This window comes from Pithys albifrons, chromosome 8, assembly GCF_047495875.1.
Source record: "Pithys albifrons albifrons isolate INPA30051 chromosome 8, PitAlb_v1, whole genome shotgun sequence".
NCBI classification, from domain to species: domain Eukaryota; kingdom Metazoa; phylum Chordata; class Aves; order Passeriformes; family Thamnophilidae; genus Pithys; species Pithys albifrons.
In genome coordinates, this window is record NC_092465.1 from 18,962,979 (window position 1) to 18,983,861 (window position 20,883).

A 20,883-nucleotide genomic window follows, 5' to 3' on the forward strand; every position below is an offset into this window, starting at 1 on the left:
AGGTATCCATTTAATGACCCCATCACCATGTCACTTAAAGTGCCTTGTGTAAAATTCCTGGATTAGCACATTGGCCTTTCATCTCAGGGAACCCAAATGCAAAACTGAAACATTACTTTCATGCTCTTAGCCTTGCAGACAGACATTACTAATTCTCAGTACGATTTGGCTTTAGTGACCATTTTTCCTTGTGGGAGGGGTAAGTGTTGATTAAAACATGTGATTTCAGGCCAGAAAAATAGATGGAAAAAAGATGCAAGAGAATCTTGACATTTGCATGCTTATATCACAGCCCCAGATTTGAGCAATCTAAATCATATCCTCATTTTCTAATCAATATGTCTTCCATTTAAAAGACACTATGCAATCTCTTCAAGAATCACTGGAAATTATTCAGCTGCAATACATACTGCCTATGTACACAGTGCTTTTTAACATCATCCAACGTACTGTGCTACAAAGTTCCAAGCTGCTGTGGAAAAAAACCTGCAAGTCTCTCTGTTTATACACCTTGTACTCAACATCAACTGCCCAAGTCTTCTACTTATCCTGTAACAAGTCTAGTGGACTTGCAAGTGTTTATAAATGATTGGTTTTAACTGACTGTAAAACAACGTCTTGAATGCATTATGACCTTTCAAATCTAATTTCTTAAAACCACTTTTAGAGGAGTACAAAGTTATTCATACAGAAGCTAAAGGCATTTAATCCGAACTGGGTTAATTATATGTCTAGTCTATAGATGCCATAAATCTGATTGCAACAGTGCTCAATATACATAATGCCCTATGCTTATTAAGCATTCAAATTTCCTGTCTGTGCTAAAAGACCCACTGGAACTTAAACAAGGCCCAGTAGCTTTAGCTAAGAATAAATTACTTACGAATAAATATGTCAACTGTGAAAAGCACTTCACATCAGATTTAAAACAAAAAGTGTGAAATAACTTCAAACAAAGCATATTAGACATTTGGAATGGAAATCTGGGAAAACTTACATGTTCAAGAAATTAGCACAACAGTCTGATCAGCACATTGACAATACAAAATTTTACATTTTGTGAGGGAGAAAAAAATAAAGGGGAAAAAATACTTCCAATTTTTGGAGTACCATAATTAAATTAGACTTCTTGCACAATTACCCATTCTATGAATTTGAGAAATAATTCTTGAAGATGACTGATACTCTGAAATAATACTTCATGAGCTAACATTTAAGTTTCTCTTGATTATGCAGTGTTAATGTAACATTTTTTACTTTTCTAGGTTCTTCTTGTGCTACAAAAAATAGGAATCGCACTACTTTAAGACAAAGGTTATGTCTAAGCTTCTAATGCTTATGAGAAACAAAAACAAATTTACACATGCACATGTTATCCCTTACAAGCATGGCTCTTTCTTGTCTGTTTTCTTGCCTTCCCTTCCTGCAGTATTCCAGGTCTAGGAATTAGGGTATGGCTACAGAAATAACACGAGCACCTTCTGAATACAAAGAAGAGATACCTTCAGGAGGAATTCTACATGCACAGATGAAACCAGCATAAGCATAAACAAGCCTATTAAACTTGGCATCGAGTGAGCCCTCGGTGAGGACACATGCCTTCAAGATTTTTTTGCAATGGAAATCCAATAGCTACCTACCTAAGGCAACATCCTGTGCTGCTTCCTCCTACAACTTTCACTGATTTTATTTTGGGCTTACCAAGTGCATAGATAAAGAGAATTAAAGCCAATAACTAATTGCTATTAATTTGTTGACAGTTAATAATAGTGTGGAAAAAATTAGAATGTGCAGAAATTCATCTTACTGTGAATTTGACAAAAGAGAAAAGCTCTTACATTTCCTCAGAGAATGATTCTTACCTCTCAATATTAAAAAGAAAAGCAACCCATTTAAATATACAGTACAGTTAAAAGTGAGTTTCCCAGCCTTCTGAATGCTAGATTGAGCAAAGTTACACATCTCTCCCCTCCCACACAGCACCAAGTACTGCTGTGTGCATACCAGAGGAGTCTAACACAACTACACACTGCAAGAACAAAGACCTCCCTCTCCTAACATGCAAATAACAAAAACCAGACAAAAATAAAATAACTATGACAACTGAAGATTTGAGATATGAAGGGGTGTTGGGGAAAGGAAGAAAAGAAGGGGAGAGAAGCACAGGACTGAGACGATGACAGCTGAGAAGTTAAACCACAATTTTTAAAGAATATTTTCAAGAAGTGTAACAGAGACATAGCAAATTGTTAGATAACACGGTGTAAGAGCACATTTTGCACATATTTAAACCTGAAAGTTACTACACTAGAATAATATGTTATTATGCTATTATGACAGTAGTATAAACTAATCTGTAAAAATGAATCTCAATAAAACTGTATGTTCACAGGCTTCCCCTCTGACACAAACAATGAAATAATCTAGAAGAATAACATATATCCCAAATCAATAAAAGCTATGTGTTCATATATTGCTTTAGACCCACTGAATTTATGCCATAAGTATATACAGCATTCAATGCAAATTGCTCATGAGAACCATTTAATACTGTAGTAATATTTCAATAAAGTTTCATTTTTCACAAAAGCCTCTGAGTAACAGTCTATTAACAGTGAGTGAGGCCCATTATGCAGCAATAAGGTTCTGAAAAATATCTACACATTTACAAAATAAATTGAACAAATTAATAACTTAGAGATTGTTTGAACTAACTTCTTACAAGCTGATCTATCTGGCTCAGCAGAGGGTCGTATTTCCACACTTCATTTCTGTGTGTATTTTTAACTTCACAGATACCCTCAATTGCATGGTTACACAAAGCAATCCTAGTGCACATAGATGTAATGATTTTGCATTCCTTCCACTTTATATTGAGACAACAAAAAAGGCAAGTACAGTGGCTATGGAGAAACACTGTGCAGTGTCATCCTGATTCCCAAAATACCCGATGGGCCATCCACTATTAGGGTGTTAGCCAGAAAAGGTAGGAAAAAGTATGTTATGTTTAAGGTTGATTCAAAACCTGTGGAAGCAGACTCAAGCAATCCTCCATTGGGAACAGTACCACAGCATTCTACAGAGGCATACTTTAAAGCAACTATGACACTTCACATTTTAAAATTACATTAACTTGTAAGAAAAATCATTTCTTGTTCAAAGTATAAAATCATAGTAACAGAGAAAAAAGCAGCAGTAAAAAAAATCAATTATGTACATGCTATGTATATTATGCAAACATATTCCACATACAGAAATTTTTTTTAAAAATCGACATTTATGAGAAAAGAACATTCTTATTACACTAGAGAAATGAAATTTTTAAAAGGTGAAAAAAGTAAATACAGCCATGTTTAGACATTCTTATCAACTCATACTAATGTCAGGATTACAAGACATTTAAATGCCATACCCTTTTCTGCAGAGTTATTGGCACAACTGCAGGCAGTGTTACTCTTCTGGAAGACAAATTCATGTCTGCTTTACACAGACCTCCCCAACCTTCATCCAGATGATAATGTGAAGCAGAACAAAGTAGTTAGCAATATTCCTTGAAGCCTAATTTCTCATAGCCTAAATACTGGAAAGTCAGCACAAAGAAAAGACTAAGGCTCTACTGAATGTCACTCCATTTATGTGAATTCAGTCCTACTCAAAGCCAATGACAGAAGACACTGGGGTAGGACAAACTAGAAATCAACCAACCAAAGAGCTTGAAAACTTGTCTTCTGTCCTTCGAAAGGCCCACGCTGACTATCTCTGGCTATAAAAATAAGCAGAACAACATGCATTTCTATCACTCAGAACTTTGTCTTCACTGTCAAAACAAAACCAAATCGTTAAAGACTGCATTCTAGCACTTCACACTGAGTGGTTAGAGTCTCAAGGTTTTTTCCTGGCTTTTTCCAGCAAATAAAATATTCTTCAGCACTCCTCATCTTAAGGTTTAGCAAAGTAGCAGAGCAGAAGAACACATGCATTGAATCCATGGAATTCAATTCTCTGATTCTTAACTAGCTGTATTCAAAGGAGAAGCAAAACACACCTTTTACTTTAAGTAATGCAATTTTTACCTTTGCAATGCAACCAAGGCCTGAAAACATGGCACATAAAATGTTACAAGGGAGAGAGGACTGTTTCATGAACTCAAGTTTTTGATCACCCCCACTCACATAATTACTTTATGTATCAAACATCTGCATAACAAGTCTGTTTACAGTAACATGGTTTGGTTAAGGAAGTCAGGGGGTTTCTTTCCTTGTCAAAAAGGGTATGCATTGCTTACGTGCTAAGACAAGCTATAACCTTCTTTTAAAGGTCTCATAAAGTGCTTAATAGCAGAAAAACAGTTTTCTGCTTTCATGCAGCATGACTAAGCAGTAATCCTGTTGTAAAGCAAATTATTAAACGGATGTTAGAACTGTGATATTGGATATTTCTTTTGTAACTCTTGAACAGGCAGTTCTCATCAGAAACATTGTTCACCATATCTGAAGATTACAGACATTCTAAAAAAATTATTTGTACTAAGTATTCATAGCGTGTCAAACAATAATGGATCAGATGTGCAGGCTGCTGCAGGTTCACAGGCAGTCACTGCAAGTATATTATTGAGCACACAATATGATGCCTATGCCCTACTCAGAACTGACTTGGTAAATATTACAGTAATCCAGACTAAATTTCACTAGATCGTATTTATAGTGTTTTTCCCCCAGTAATTGGAAATGAGCACACTCTGGAGTAATCCCAAAATATCTAGAAAATAATTTCATCTCCAAAAAATAAGAAGCTATATATCAGCAAAATAAAAATAAACAATTTGTTGCATGTAATTTTCTGTTTTGAGAGCTTTCTAAACATTAACACATAACTCACTGGCACCAACAAGATACCTCAAAATCTATGGTTTCAAAGCATCTGTTTTCATGCTAAATGACCTTCCTGAAATCCTGAAATCTGTAGGGCTTAGGCAAGTTCTGAAAAAAAACCCACCAGCTCCCTCCCAAAAACTAAAACCTGCATTGCACTGGCATTTTACCAGCAGCTCTCAAACAGTAATAAAATACTGTCAACTAATAGGAAGTAAAGACAAATATTTTCCTAAACTTTAAAAACCTGTTGTCCTTGATTGAGACACACAAGATGGAAAAAAAACCCAACTGATAAGAAACTGATGCCAAGTCACAAAGAGAATTTCTTTGGAGACAGACATTTGATCCTTGTTCAGCTAACTTTAAAATAAGAGCTTTTAATAAAAATATGAAACCAGTTAAAATACAGCAGATACTACCCATTTCTGTGTCTCATTAATAAAGGTTCAGTTTTAACTCTGACTCATTTTACATTCAGTCTATAGCACCAAGAGATCCATAGCAACTAATCTTCCAGGTTTAAGGTATTTATTTACTTTTATTCTTCTCTCTAAAACTCCAGGCCAAAATCCTAAAGACTGTTTCAAGAAAAGAAAAAGTATTCCTGAGATCAAGTTTAAAGTGTTAATTCTGTAACATTTGAAATTAAAAACTTTTAATACTAGAGATAGCTATGATAAATGTCAAGTGTTTGCAATTACGTTTTTACCTTTCAGGCACACAGTTTTTATTTCCTACGGGAACATGGTTTCAAAATTCTATAATTTTCTAGATTCTTTTCTATAATACAGCTCCAAAATTTTGCTGCAAGATTTAAAAAACAACTTGTGGTACAAGAGCCTGAACCTGCAGGCATTTTACTCACAGGAATATCAAACATGCATATGTTTGCAGCACCAGGAGAAAAAACTCTCTCTACAATCTTTTTTCCTTGGATCTTATGAAAAAAAAATGTTTGGGAAATAGTAACTATAAAACTTGGAGCACTGCATTACTGACTTTATTGGGAAAGAAACAAAAATAACCCAAGCCATTTTTCCTTATCCCTGGGTACTGAGGGCTCTTGAAAGCACGTGCAGGTTTTTGCTCTATGAATAAAATTGACCTATTTGCCTGCAAGGTGAAGCAAAGGTTTATCTTCCTCAGTGAAATTATCTGTATTTTATCTTTTCCAATCAGATAAACAGACCAGATCTATTCAGAAAGTAAGCAAAAACTGAAGTGTTGTATTTGACTTGGTAAAAAAATCCAATATTCAAATAATTATTAGATTTCAAATAAAATACTACAGTAATTTATGTATACCAATGAAAGTAAACATCAGTTGCACCCAAGAGTAGTAAAAGTAACATTAAGGAATAGTTTCTTTTCTCAAATTTCACAAACACACATTATATAAAATAAATTTAATAAAATACATCTCAGTTTCTAAGCACAAACCTTGCAGAATCACTTCACCATGTGAAAGTCAAGAGGAGTTTTGCTGATAAATGTGAGACACAGAAAGGCTTTGAAAGCCAATTATGCCTTCAGGGAAACATACGTAACTTTTTTTTTTTCTACAGGTAAAAGATCTGACTTGTCCATGGCAGGTTTGCAAAGAATTTTGCTGGTGCTGGTGGACAGGAAAGGAATCAGATCCAGTTCACTTGATTGCAGAGCTCTGTAAAATGACCATGTTTATGCAGCTTTTCACTCCTATTTTTGTCTCTAAGCTACCAGATACAGTTGTGAAAACATTGTGCAGATACTTTTTAGATACTTCAAAATATAAACCACTTCTACTTCTTGCCACTTAAGAAAGCAAGACTAAATGAAGTGGGGAAGAACTGAAATGCCTTCAGTAAATTAGTAGCTCCAAGTAAGGATTTTATAACAACATACGGAATAGAGATATCCTGCTAGTAGAGGAAGGTCAGTGATGTCCTTAAGGCACTGAATATGGAGTCACAAGAGCTGATCTATTCCTAGCTCTGCCAGATATAATGCAGGAGTGTGGGCATTTACAAGTAACAAGAGCAAATCAGACTCAGCTTTTGCTTCTGTGGATGAAAAAAAAATCTAGATAATATAAATCCATTAAGGTTTATAAAAACTTTTATGCTTTTTTTTTTTTTATTTGGGTTTTCTTTAAGCTAAGGCAGATGTTTATTAGAAGTTTATTACAAGACCAACATCAAGTCAGGTAAGTTATTCATGGTGCTACCTACACTTCCTTGAGAGTGCTCCTGGCTGCCTGGCACAGACAATCTCTTTGTTTCTTTGCTAGAAGAGTCAGTTAATATGTGACCATAGAAACACATACCGGGTATTTTTACATAGGTACATTTACATATGCTTGACAAATAACCAGTTTCTTTAAAGCCACCCTACAAAAGAAAGGTTTCAAAGGGAATGAGTTAGTTGTTTTCTTTCTACTCCTACAGTCCCTTACACAAAGAAATGTAGCAAGGTCTTGGTCTTCAAAGAGAACATACAGCACATCCTCTTAAGAGGGTCAAGATATGCACATAAGAGTTGCACAGACTGTATTACCTGTAAAGCAAGGTAGATATAACGTACCTTGGAACTTCACAAAGAAGTTTGAGCCACTGTGATCTCTCTTATTCTGTCTCTTCATGCAATTATCAAATGCTTCTATTTTAAGAGACTAATGCACCACAAAAAAAGAACAAGCACAATTGATAGCTTCAGCTCTTCCTCTTCTAGCCTTTGCATGGATGAGCCATGCATTACAAACAACACACCATACTGGAGCAGTTTAAGGGCAAAGCAAGATAACCCCAGATCTCAAACACTGCACTGAAAAGCCACCCGCAAATATGTCATTTTTAAGTTCTCGGCAGATCACTGTCTTGCTGGCCAAGAATCATGTACCACATGGACTCTGAACTCCTCCATTTTAGCGCTATCTTTCAGTTACTAACCCATATGTCAGCTTCCTTCTTCCCCCTGGCTATAGCTAAGGATATAACTGAGTCAAACTGACCCTTAAACATAAAAAGATTCTTGGATAAAAATTCTCAGTGACTGTATTTCCTGACAGCAAGATCACATGCTGGTTGCATTAGAAAATAATTTATCAGGAGCCAGTTTTTTCACAGGAAAATGTGCTTAATGACACCTATAAAACTAAAGCAAAGAGAAACACAGGTTATATAAAGAAAAGGGACAAAGACACATTAAAAAGATTATGAGTGCCACAGCTGAATCACTGACTCCAGTTTTACTGTCTCCATATGTTTGCCTTCTGAAGGAGCTACTTTCATTTGAGAAAGAAAAGCCTTTCTCATGTTAGTATTTCTGTCACACAGAAATCAAGAAACAGCACGCAGGCAAGTAGAAGAGCTCCACAAACCATGTCCTTTCCTCACTGCACATTTTGACCACCTGGACTAAGTTGGTAATGATGCATCTTCTATCGTGGAGTCACATCAGCAGGTATTCTCTTGTACCTAATTTAGACGAGTGTTTATGAAAGCTTTTCCAGGTCATGATTTTCATACTTAGGGAAGTATAATCCCTACTTCAAAACTGTAATGCTGCTGGAATAGTATAGGAAAATACTAAGAGATTCAAACAACATTTGTACAAATGTATAAGCCCCAAATACAAAGAGTGAGAGTAGTTTTTCATTAATTCTCCACACTAACTCTATAGAAAAAGCCTAGACCTACTCAGTCCTTCCCTCTACACTAACTTACACACTGCTTCCTTGCAGTTATCCTACAAATTCCTTTCCTTTGGGCCTGAAGAGATGAGTAGTTTCTTTAATAAACTCTCTCAAGATTTGGGAAGTCTCCATCCCAGAATAAAAATAACAGCCAATCATGATGACTTCATACTTCAGCTGCTCCCATGACCCAGTACTTTGAGAAATTTTAAAAGAAGAGAATCACTTTAAAATATAACTTAATGTGAACAAATAGATATAAATAATATGTGCTAAAATACAGTATAGGAACAAAGTTAAAGTATGAAAATCAGAATATGGGCATTTTTCCTTTAGCCCCAATGAGAAATTATTTTGTTAGGCAGAAATTGGGCAGTTCCTGTCTGCTTAACAAAGTGGAAGGGTTTGCATTGCAAGAACAATGGCAAAAATCTGAATATTGCTCTTTAAAGCAGCTCTAAATTGTGCAGATCAAAGAACAGAATGGAGTTTTTATCCTTACCAGTTCTCCTCACAAACTTGTAGGATTTTTAAACATTGTTATATGTGCTCCTTGCAAAGCTTTTCAGCTGCCTATTTTTGCAATCAATAGGTTCAAGGCCAATAAAAAAGCACACAGATTAATTTCTTTCAGCTGAGTTATATAAGAAAACCCTTGCATAGCATGGGCTTCCCTCTCTCTACATAGCAGTAAATTCTAGTGGTTAGGAGGATAAATTCTTGCAAACTTCTAGCCTGTTTCTCAATAGCTAATACCATTTCTGTGCCATTATCCAGAGCTTGCAGCTGTTCATAAATGCCAAGTCTTAATGTAATCAGTAACAGGAGTTATCATAACTAAAATAAAAAGGCTATTTATAGCCTAAGAATTCAGTAAATGAAAAATCCCATTCTGATCACAAGGCAATCTAGTGTATCTTTTTCTCCTGTGGATATCATATCAAGTTAAGAAGCAAAAAGATGGGCATTCCAGTATGCATTATATGCGTGTATACCAGAAAGAGGCAAGAATAACTCATCAGTACCCTAATTAGAAGCACCAGCACACCTCTACGATAACCGATATATATTTCTCTCTTGAGACTTATGCATTAAATATCATATACACTATTGGGCTAAAATATGAGCTGATTAACTGCAAATGAATGTTCTGTGGCTGAAACAGGAGAAAGTTCATGTTGTTACTAGAGCATAGGTCTAATTTCTTCTCCCTCTTAATTCCTCTTCCCACAACTGCCCTGCTTGAAAAATTTTCTTTGTCCTGATTAGCATGTTTTTAAACCTTCCCATTGAGGCGACTCTCATCAGGACTCTGACATGAGAGACGTTAAACTGTCTTGAAGGGTTCCCTTTATTCACACATTAAAGGCAGCCATAATGGTGTGAATGCCCTCAAAAGTAGCAGCTTTAGATATGTTGAAGACACACAAGGAGAGTATGGCCATTGGGCAACTGTTATCTCTCACTTATCACTGCAGAATTTCACCACTTGCTAGAGATACATGCCATCTTGTTAACAGGAAGAATCAACGGCTAGAAAAGTTTGGAAACTGAGCCCTGAAATCCCCAGCTGGAACCTGTGCCAGTTCCTGCCTCTGCTCACACACAAAAAGGATCAACATCAATTGTCTGTAACAGGATGCCCTTCCACTGCCTGGCCATCATGGCTCCTGATACACAAGCACCAAACTGAAAACTACTGTTCTGAAGATCTGCAGATGGTAAGACAGAGGTATCAGTTGTCCTCTACTACACACTGTGGTAAGAAAGGCAAGAGATCTAAGCTTTACTGTCAGTTAATATACTTTTTTTACAAAAGAGAAAAAGAAACAAAGGAGAGTAAAGCATCATATAAGCAGGCACCTTAAAATATGAGTCTTTTTTCTGCCCTAACAATGATATATCCACTTGGTCCAGTTTACATTACAACTCTATCTTGACCTCTTAATTACACTGGCACAGCTTAGAGATTATCACTAAAAAGAGTTAAAAAGATCATGAAGCAAAAATTGTGGGGAAACAACAATACTGTACTACTGGCTCTGGTATTATCATATGAAAGAACAAGTCCTCCGTTATCTACTGTAAATCAATACAAGAAAATACACATGTAAAAAGAAATCACAAATATTCAATACTATTCTACATGCATGATCAAGTTAATTCCACCTGGTGAAAATTAACCAGGTTTAATAATATAAACAGGTGATGTTTATATGGAGGTATGTTTTGTTTCTGTAAAATCCAAATTATACTTTTTGTGGCAACAGTTATGCATGGAAATAGGAAGGGAATATTTCTTATAGCTCTACGTTCTTATTTGAATAGATAATAACTCTCAGAACATCAGAAATGCAGCAATCCAAGGATATCCTAAAAACTGTACCAAAACTCCTAACAAAAATTGATCTGAGTTTGAGCTCCATTCTTCAGTTAATGCCCCAACACTAGGATAACCGAGTCTCACGATGATAAAATCATTAATATACTATCATCTTACATGAGTTTAAGTACTGTAAAATATATGGTTAACTTGGTATCTTCTCCTACTTTTGCACAGCTATAAATTCAAAAGGGGTTGCAAACCTCCAGTAAGAAACATCAAAGTTGTCTGCTCTTCCAAACCATTTAAGGTCATTTACCCTCTCTCATTCAACTGTACAAAACTATAAAACTGTTTGTTATAAAAATAGCAGTACCTGATAAAAATCAGGTGTTTATAATACTGGGCAATGAGATGACAAAAGTAGACCAGAACAGGACTACAGAGATTTTATAAGACCAAAAAAAAAGGGGGGGGGGGGGGGGGGGATTAAAAATCACACACTTAAAGCTTGGTCTCATTTTATACATGTTACTAAACACTATTCTGATTAATCTAGACTGTGTGTTGCAGGAAGGCAGAGGAGAAAGTGTATCTATTCTGATCAAAAGACCTTTCAGATAACGGGCTGTTAAAGGAAGATGTCAGTAGTGTTGTGTTGTTACAATACTGACCTCTTGCATCCCTCCCTTACCACAGGACCACTTACTGACAATGCCACCAATGAGAAGCCACCTCAAAAAAGATCTGTCCATAAAATATTTATTTAATTAGATCTGTCTATGACAGGTACGGAGTTCCTACAAAATGACCTGAACTTCTCAGTTCTCCAGTCTAACCCTAAATAAAAGCACCCATCCCTGGGAACAACTATGAGTGAGAACAGTGTTAATATCTATTCCCTTCTGAAAATTAGGACAATTCAAGCTACATTCATGAGAATTTAGTCTTTTAATGTCAAATTCAAAAAAACTGAGTTATCAAAAGTGACTCAGCAGCATTAGAGAAGTTCCCTGCAGTTTCACGTGGCTTTAATGGTAAAGTCAAAGACATCAACACTGCTTTCATCACCAGCTGCCCTGGTGTCTTGGGTTGAGCTGGCAAAATACCACCTTCTAGTTACATAGTAGTTTAGAGACATCACAATAAAAATACTAGGTGGTCAACTCAAAATTCAAGAGATGAATATTAACAACTCACTTCTGGAAACCCAAGGCTTCCAGATTTACAGAGAAGGTTTTCTAAACTTCCCAAATGACACAGAAGAGAAGGTTTCTTGTACTGAGAAAACAGTCCTAACAGAAAAAGATAGGAAACTTCAGTTTTGATTTTGAGGTTGATGAAGCCCAAAACAATCATTAAAATCATTCCAATCTGACAAACACTGGCAAAATGTCTACCAGAATCTTTGACAGTACTAGAGATTTTTTAATTTTATATAAGTACAAATTGCAAAAATTTAAGCCTAACATTTTCCTGATGTAAGCAAATTAAACAAGCTTGCAGAGGCAATATCTTAGTAACCACAAAGTTAGAGTGACCTTGTTTTCTTGCTCATGAGAAACGAAAGGTAAAAAAAGAAGACATGCCATTTTTGTGAAGTTAGAATGTTTACAGTCTTTGCTTGGGTTCTTTTTGGACAGTAACAAAGTACAAGGTTAATATGTGAAAACATTGAGCGTTGATATGAAGTTTGACAGAAAGCAAATAATTTCTCATCTCTACAAGAAAGATACACTAATGAATGAACTGATGTAGAGATGATAAATAAAAAAAAAAAGGAAAAAATAAAAAAAAAGGAAAAAATCAAATTATTATTTTGAAGTTTCCCCAGGCTGCTGTTCCCCAGACAGCTTGTGCTAAGGCACATCCAGTATAACCCAGATGATGTTCCTGATTGCTAAATGAGAAATGGTTCAGTCTTGACTTCTGATGTTTACCTATATAGACAAGTGACTTTCTGTCACAGTGTTAAAATAATTGGTCAAATTACAAAGGTATGTGCATTAAAATAACAACTTTTAATAGGGCTCTAAATAATTTTAATCTAAGTAATATCAATAAATCTTTCCTGGGTGGGCAGGTACAACCACATAAATGAAGAACAGAACACAGAAACTGCTGCAGACTACCAGCTGAGACACCACAAAAAGGAGTCCAACAGAATCCTGTCTGCAATCCTTATATTAGAGATTTCACATAAAAACCTTGAGCTCTTTAAGTCAGTTCTGTAGAGAATATTTTTGCTGTTAATCTTTAAACTGGTTGGAATGATTTTTTTTCCCTTCTCTTCCAACTTTCAAATGCTTTTTTGTGTAATTTAAGGGGAAGACATGGGAAAAACTGATGTATGTTTAGAGGCTGGGAAGAAAAACTACTTGAGAACTCATAAAGGAGGATATTTGTGCAATGCTCTCCAACTTCGAAGGTAACTTGTTAAGAAACAGAGAGACTGGAATTACAGAGTAAATTTAGGAAATGCATCTTTTGATGGAAAATATATCCCAGCCCTTGGAAACTGCTTGGAAATTTCAATAAAAACTCCTCGTATTTTTGCATTCTTTAAAAGTCAAGAGAAAACAGATATATCAGCCAAATATCCATCATGAAAAAGTCTAAGTACCAAAGGCTTAGCCATCTTTGCCTGCTGATAGAATTTTGTATGGAGTTTTGAAGAATGAAGCTTCAAGCAGGTACATTAGAAGACCCTGAACTTTAGCAGTAAAAAAAAAATAATGGTATTCCAATTACAAAATCAATGCTCAATATTATTCATACACTTAGAATAGCACACATTCAAAGAAACATCTTCTCTTTGACATAAAGTCCCTTTTACCTCTTCTTTGTCAAAGAACTTTACATGAAAATCTTGATTACTACAAAAGGCAAAGTAACATTCCACTACAATCACGTGTCTCTATACAACTGATTTCCTGGAAAGAACATTGTGGGAGCATATTTGCATTCCACACGAACATCAGAAAAGACAAAGGTGGCAAGGAAAAATTCCAAAGATTTGAGTGTTCTTCACCTTGAGATTTACTTGAGTTTTATTTTTGCACTTCTAATTTAATTTAAAGAAACAAGGCACTAATTACCTTGAACTACTTTTGTCGTGAAATACTTTTTGGCTCATCCTTGAACAGGACAAGAACTGTCACTGCAATGCAAATGATTCAGGTTTTGTTTTCAGAAAGCCTTAAAAACTAAGCTTTCATAAAACTACAGTAACCTTTTCCTAGTTCATTCAACTAAAGAGAACCAAAGTATACTAAAGCACAGAACAAGTTTTCTTACAGTTAATATTTTTCCCTGCTATTATCTATTTTGATCACAATTAGAGACAAAAGTACAAAGTGTTTTATATTTTTAGTTCCTTGCCACTTCTTAGAGAACACAGGCTCCGAGACACTATTAGATTTTTCATACAAGTTCACAAACTCTACCTAATAACAGCAAACACTTGATTCCTCAGAGGAAAGCAACATTTCCCACCACCCACCAAGCTGACCATGCTGTGTTGGATGTGAGGGGAAAGTTGGGTTTTTTGATCTGTTCAGATAAAAGTCTTCCACCCTGAAATATAAAATTCAGTTTATGTAAATGTGATTCATAGAATTATAGAAGTATCAAAGTTGGAAGAGATCAAGACCTACCATCAACCCAGCACTGCCCCAGTAACCCCAAACCACCAAACCATATCACCCAGATCCAGATGGAGATGCATATTAAACATCTTCAGGGATGGTGACTCCACCACCTCCTTGGGCAACCTATTCCAGTGCCTGACCACCCTAACAGTGAAAAAGTTTTTTTCTAATATCTAATCTGAATCTCCCCTGTCTCATCTTAAGGCCATTTCCTCTGGTCCTCTTACTATAGGCAGGTAAAAGAGACTGACCCTCACCCTTATTACAGTCTCCTTTCCTGAGGACCCTCCCGAGCCTCCTCTTCCCTAGACCAAACAAACCCAGCTCCCTCAGCCATTCCTCATAAGACATGATTCCTAGACCTTTCACGAGCCTTCTTGCCCTTTCACTGGACACACTTCAGTATCTCCACATCCTTTTTAAAGTGAGGGGCCCACAACTGAACACCATACTGGAGGTGTGACCTCACAAATGCCCAGTACAGAGGGCTAATCACTTCCCCAGTCCTGATGGCTACACTATTCCTGTTACAAACCAGGATACCACTGGCCTTCTTGGCCACCTGGGCACACATTGGCTCATGCTCAGCTGCTGTCAACCAGCACCTCTGGCTCCTTTTCCACTGGGCCACTTACCAGCCACTCTGCCCCCAGCCCATAGCACTGCATGACCTCAAAGTGTAGGTCCTGGCACTTGGTCATGTTGAACCTCCTGCTGTTGGTCTCAGGCCAGAAATCCAGCCTGTCCAGGTCCAGGGGTCTTCCCACCCTCCATGAGGCCAACACTTCAATCCAACTTGGTGTCATCCATGAATGTGCTAATCGCAGACTCAATCCCCTCATCCAGATCATCAAAAAAAATATTAAACAGGACTGGGCCCAACACTGATCCCTGGGTGACATTACTAGTTACCAGATGCCACTTGGATTCAGCACTATTTACCACCATTCTCTGGGCCTGGACATCCAGCCAGTTCTTAACCCAGTGAAGAGTGCACCTGTCTCAACCATGGGCTACCAGCTTTTCCAAACTTCTTCAGTGAAAAGGTGGTTAAGCACTGCAACAGGCTGCCCTGGAAGGTGGTGGAGTCACCACCCCTGGCATTGTTCAAGAAGCAGCTAGAAGTGGCACTTTAGTGTTGTGGTTTAGTTGGGTGTGGCAGTCAAAGGCTGGAGTCTAGGATCTTGGAGGTATTTTCAAACCTTAATGATTCCACAATTCTATGATTGTAACATGTAATACTCTCCCAAGCTGCATCTGGTGGGAAGAGATGGACAGCTGTGTTGATGAGGCAGACCAAAAACTGCTCAGAGACACACACATCCTACTTCCCAAGCACAGAGGCAACTCACTATTCTGCTACATGACTTTTATCAATTTGCATTTATAAATTTATTTTCAGTGACTCAACCCCACAAACATGCTGTTCAAGCAGCACGTTCAGTGTTTTGAGAGGCTTATGATAAAATATCATCAGAAGATAGTAAGAATTTCAGCTTAGAAAAACAAGAATTCAAAATAATGTTAATAGTCTGTTTTGAAGTAGAAAGATTTTAGATGTCGCAGGTGCTATGAATAAGAGAGTAGATATTCATGACAACTTCTTTCTTCCTTAGAAGCAGAAAATCCTTTCTGGAAAGAAAAGCAAAACAGAAGAAGATTTTTTTTCTTTTCTTTTAGAAACACCCATTTTGGTGATAGTTACCTACAAGACAAAAGTAGAAATTCACTCTGCAATTTTTCTTTCCTATGCTTGAAATCAAAAGAACAGCAGAAAAAGAAACAAAATAAAAAGCAAGCAATCTAAAAGAAGAATTACTGAAAACATATGTAGATCATCAGAGAGGCAACAGAAAAAATTCTGGCAGCTGTCAACACTATACACACAAAAAAAGTGCTTAAGAGTAGCTGGTTTCTCTTAAGAGTTGGGAAACTATCAAACAGTAACAGTCATATTCATGACCTTGAAGGCTACAGTCTATGAAATTTTTGTATATGGGTTATGTGTTTGCACACAGAGCTGCTACAAAGTTGACAAAATAAGAACACAGGGTGGAAACATTTCCTAGTACAGTCTCCACAGCCACTTGTGGAAGGCAAAGTCACAGCCAGTTCACTTCTCTTCACACACCCATTTCCCTTTTTAAACCTGAGTAATTTCATTAACCTATTAAAAGACTTCAACCTGAATTTCAAAGATTAATTCAACAGTTGCCATTTGGCCTTAACCTTTAATAACTTTAGATGAAGAACATAAGAACAGTCATGCTGAGTCTGACAAATGGTCTACTTAGCCTAGTACGGTTTCTCCTGCAGTGGCCATAAACAGACACTTAGGTGAAAGACTTTTTGACAGAAACCATGGTCTTGTTAAAATGCTTCCAGAAAAATAACACAAAAACTTCCCTCCATTTTTCTGGTACCTGAAAAATGGGTCGTGCCCTCCACAGACACCAGCATTACATTAGCTCACTTCTGCAGGAAATCAGTTGTTCTTGATCCTGCATTAACCAGAGAGTCTACTACATTATTCCTAAATGGAAATCCAGGAGAAATGGAAGGACTGTGAGCAGAAATCATCACGAAAAGTATAACAAGAACCTTTATCAAGAAGCAGTAGAGTCAGTGAAGATACAAACTTCAGCTTCCGAGAGACTGAAGCTAACACTTAACTGGCTTAACTGATCAAGCCAGTCAGTAATGTTAAACATGACTGGCCACAAAAGCAGATAGTTGATCTTTGTGTATTAAATCATGCTTAGAAAATCTACTTTTCAGCTGCAAGTACAAAGATTACCACAATGACTGTAATTTAAGCCTGCAACATGACTAATTTAAACTATTTTTTTTAAATGTGACTTTAAGTCCTTTTGTTCTGAACGATAATGTTACCAATTCAGTGTTTTTCCTGCCTCTACAGAGACAGTTAAGGCTTCCACCTTGCCCAAGCACAAAGCTAGCACAATTTTACCCCCATGCATTAGCAGCATATCAGATACACACTGACCATAAATGCTTCAAATTAGTACTTCTGTGGTAGAAAAAGAACTAAAAGCAATAAAAGTAGTCCAGAAAGACACCATAGCTATTTTTAGAGACTATGCAAAATAAGGCAAGATAGAATCAGTGCAGTTTCCCAGACACATGTATGTTTTTCGCTGGAGCAGGGGGGAGAAGGCTCCTTCTTAAGGTGCTACAACTTTGCTAGTGAAGTTCTCTGGCAGATGCACAGAAACAGCTATGACTGGTCAGCTTCAGAAAAGTTGACAAATACAACTACAACTACAAGAAACTTCAACTTCCAAACAATTTCTTCATGCAAATCTAAAAACTGAATAACCAGCAGCAGTTTAAGTTCTTACACCTCCAATATCATCTCGTAAAACTGTTAAGACAGGGATCCTGCAGACCACCAAAAAAAGAGAAGGTGAAGGAGGCAGTACTCTTAATCCCACAGATGTTCCTTGTCAGAACTCTTTCCAATATCAAGGAGAGAAAAGAGAAGTGAGACAAGTAAGCTTTCAAAGAGTGAAACAGATCTTCAACACCAGTAACCTCCATTAACTGGAAACAGTTCCTCCACTACTCCTGTTCAGGATAACAAATACACTGTGTGTAAACACTATTGCCAGAGCACTGTGAGGTCTGTCTACCCACTCAGATCTTCCCTTGGCATTCAGTTGAAGGTATTTATGGAAATACAGCAACATCAGACACACACAGATAAACACAAGTGCATACAAAATATGGCCAGGTACACAGCATTTGCTCCTTCCCCATCAATTTATGTTTCATTCCATTATCCAAGCAAAATTAGACCTTCAGACAAGCTGATCAGTGACTGCTAAAATCCTCTGTTCTACAACACTGACGACAGTAACTGGAGGTGGGAACGATGGGAATAAAGAAATTAACTTCTCATTTAAGGACATAAAGTACTGCCTGCCTGCCCCTGGTTCCACTTAAACCAAAAAATTTGCAGAGTCATACATAGGCTGTGTGAAAGAACAGTCATGTCTGAAGTCACAGATTCCAAAACCTCATTTTCTACAATCATCAATGACCTACAGAGAAAATGTTACTAAATTAACAGAAATATGGAACACCTCTATTAGAAAATAATAGGTAACCAGGCTTTTCTTCAAGCTTTCATTAAACCAATTTAGAAATTGTCAAATAATAATTTATACATCTTACCTGCTTTTTTCTTGAAGTTGCCTTGGGCAACAGACTGGCTGACAAAACTGATGCAAACGGCGAGCAACATAGCTCAGGAAAAGGATTTGGAATTGATGGGATCTCCAAAATACTGTCATCTTTCTTTTTTCTCCTATTTCAACAGAATACATAATATCAAGCGATAACTGTAACAACTGCTGTTAAGATTGCAATATCCAACCATGATACATGAAATACTAATGCACTAATACCACAATACTTCCTGGTTGCAGCAATTAGACTTTTTTGTGCAGTTATTTTATTTAATCAGTAGGCTGAATATATTAACATACAGTGCCTAACACTATTTGAAAGCAATCCAAGTATTCAGCTCTGAATATAAAGTTGTTTGAATATGCGTAAATCTTTGCAGAGTAAGAGCACAGATATATTTATATTGGCTTCTAAGGACATTAGTAAATATTTTGTTGTTCCTGTGTTTATGCCAATCCCTGTGTACACATATTACAACAGTGGAAACATGTAACTTCTCAGTGAAACTTCCCAAGTACATCACAACAGTATTTTAAACAAATGGAAACTTTATTTCACCAGAATCAGGTGTCAAGGTGACTCACAAGAAAAAATGAGTTTCTGGTTTCAGTTAGTTTTGTATTTGAATCTCCATGGCTCCATCATAAAGTAAATGTCTCAGTTATTGCTGGTTACTTAAATATGATTCTGTCAGAAGTATCACCAAGCAGCTTTTGCAAGAGAAGTGAGGATAATCACTAGTGAACTTGCTGAAGAGCTCAGTTATGTGCTGGTTTAGAGTATCACATTAATAATGTGGCTGTTTAGATTACTGTCTACAGTGCACCGTTTTCTCACATAAAATATTGAACAGCACTTTGTCTACTTGATTTCATTTGGAGAGCAGCACCCAAAGCACTTGAAGGATTTGCATCTGCCAACATGTGGGAGTTGATGGTTCCAAGCTTAATATTTTACTTTATTACCTTCTTTACTATCATTCTAGATTTCACATACTAATTGGTCGAAGGCATGGAGAACTATCAGAGCAAGGTAATGATACAGAATGAAGAGGCTTTCAAAGTGGTATTTAGCTTTAGAAGGAGAAAAAAATCCCATATGCAGTGTTTTAAGAATTTGTAAACTTCAGCCTACCAAACTCGTACGAGGCTTCATGAAAAACCCTAGCCCCCAGCTTACTTTACTAAGAATAGAGACCAATGCCTTTAAGCGCAGCCGGAGAGGTAACAATCGGGGGGCACACCGCTGGCAGCAATTGCAGCGGCATCGCTCACGGTGAAGCGGTTTATCTCACGAGCATTCTGAGAAAGACACTACAAGGATGAAGTCGCGGCTGGCTCAGCCTGACAAGGCAGGCTCGGCACTGCCGGCTCCTTTCACCTCAAACTGGGAAACCTCAAAAAAATAAAAAAGGTTGGGAGGTGGGACACACACGCATCCGCAGCGGAGGAAAGTGTCTGCAGGGCCGGGGAACAACTTTTGAGCTCCAGGGAGGCGCGGGCCGGTCCCGGGTAAGGCCGCCCCCTCCTGCGCTTCGCCCCCTCCCCGAGCCGCGGCTCCCCCGGCCCCGCTGCCCGCCCCCGACGGCGCCGGGCGACCCTCGAGGGAGCGGCAGGACTGCTGCGCCCGCCCGGGCTCCGGCCTTACCTGTCGGGGGGCGAGGGCGGCGGGTCGCCCCCGGGGGGCCGAGAGGGCGGGCGGGGGCAGCCACGGGGGCCGCCGCCAGCGGGCTCCGCTGCCCGCCCTCCGCCGGGCGCTCCGGGCAGCGGGGCGGCCATCGGCGGCGGCGACGTCCTGGCGGGGCGGCACGGCCCGCAAGCGGCCCCGGCGCTGCCGGGCGCGCCGGGCGGAGGCTGCTCTCGCTCCCGCTGCGGAGGAGGGGGAGGCGACGGGGAGCGGGGGGGAAGCGCCGCCCGGGCGGCACCGAGCGCCTTCCCGGCACACGTGCGCGGGCGGCGGCGGGGGCGGGCGGCCGCCGGCTCCGCGCTGCGACGGGGAGGCAGCGCGGGGCGGGCGGGGGCCGAGCCGTGCCCTTCGGCCGCCCCCCAGGCCCGGCGGCGCAGCCAGGCGGGCCCGGCAGGTGCGCGGCCACGGGACCCGAGGCCGCGGTGCGACCCTGCGGGGCCGGGGCCGGGGCCGCCGAGGGCCACG

General features: G+C 38.5%; 1 protein-coding gene across 7 annotated transcripts in view; it reads right to left on the reverse strand.

The window, feature by feature from the left end:
- GRB14 (growth factor receptor bound protein 14) overlaps positions 1-20,622 on the reverse strand; it is a 61,791-nt gene extending 41,169 nt beyond the window's left edge. For 6 of the 7 annotated variants that reach the window (XR_011698365.1, XR_011698367.1, XR_011698366.1 and 3 more), the window contains exons 1-2: positions 20,380-20,594; positions 18,718-18,850 (exon numbers count right to left, since the gene is read on the reverse strand). Coding sequence is in view for 4 of the 7 variants with exons in the window: in XM_071561688.1 (XP_071417789.1) it covers positions 18,718-18,850; positions 20,380-20,510 (264 nt within the window). In the remaining 3 variants the exon portion in view is untranslated. Of the gene's footprint in view, positions 1-18,717; positions 18,851-20,379 lie in introns of all 7 variants that reach the window. The other variant, XM_071561687.1, reaches the window with a different exon arrangement.
- Between the last annotated feature and the right edge of the window lie 261 nt (positions 20,623-20,883).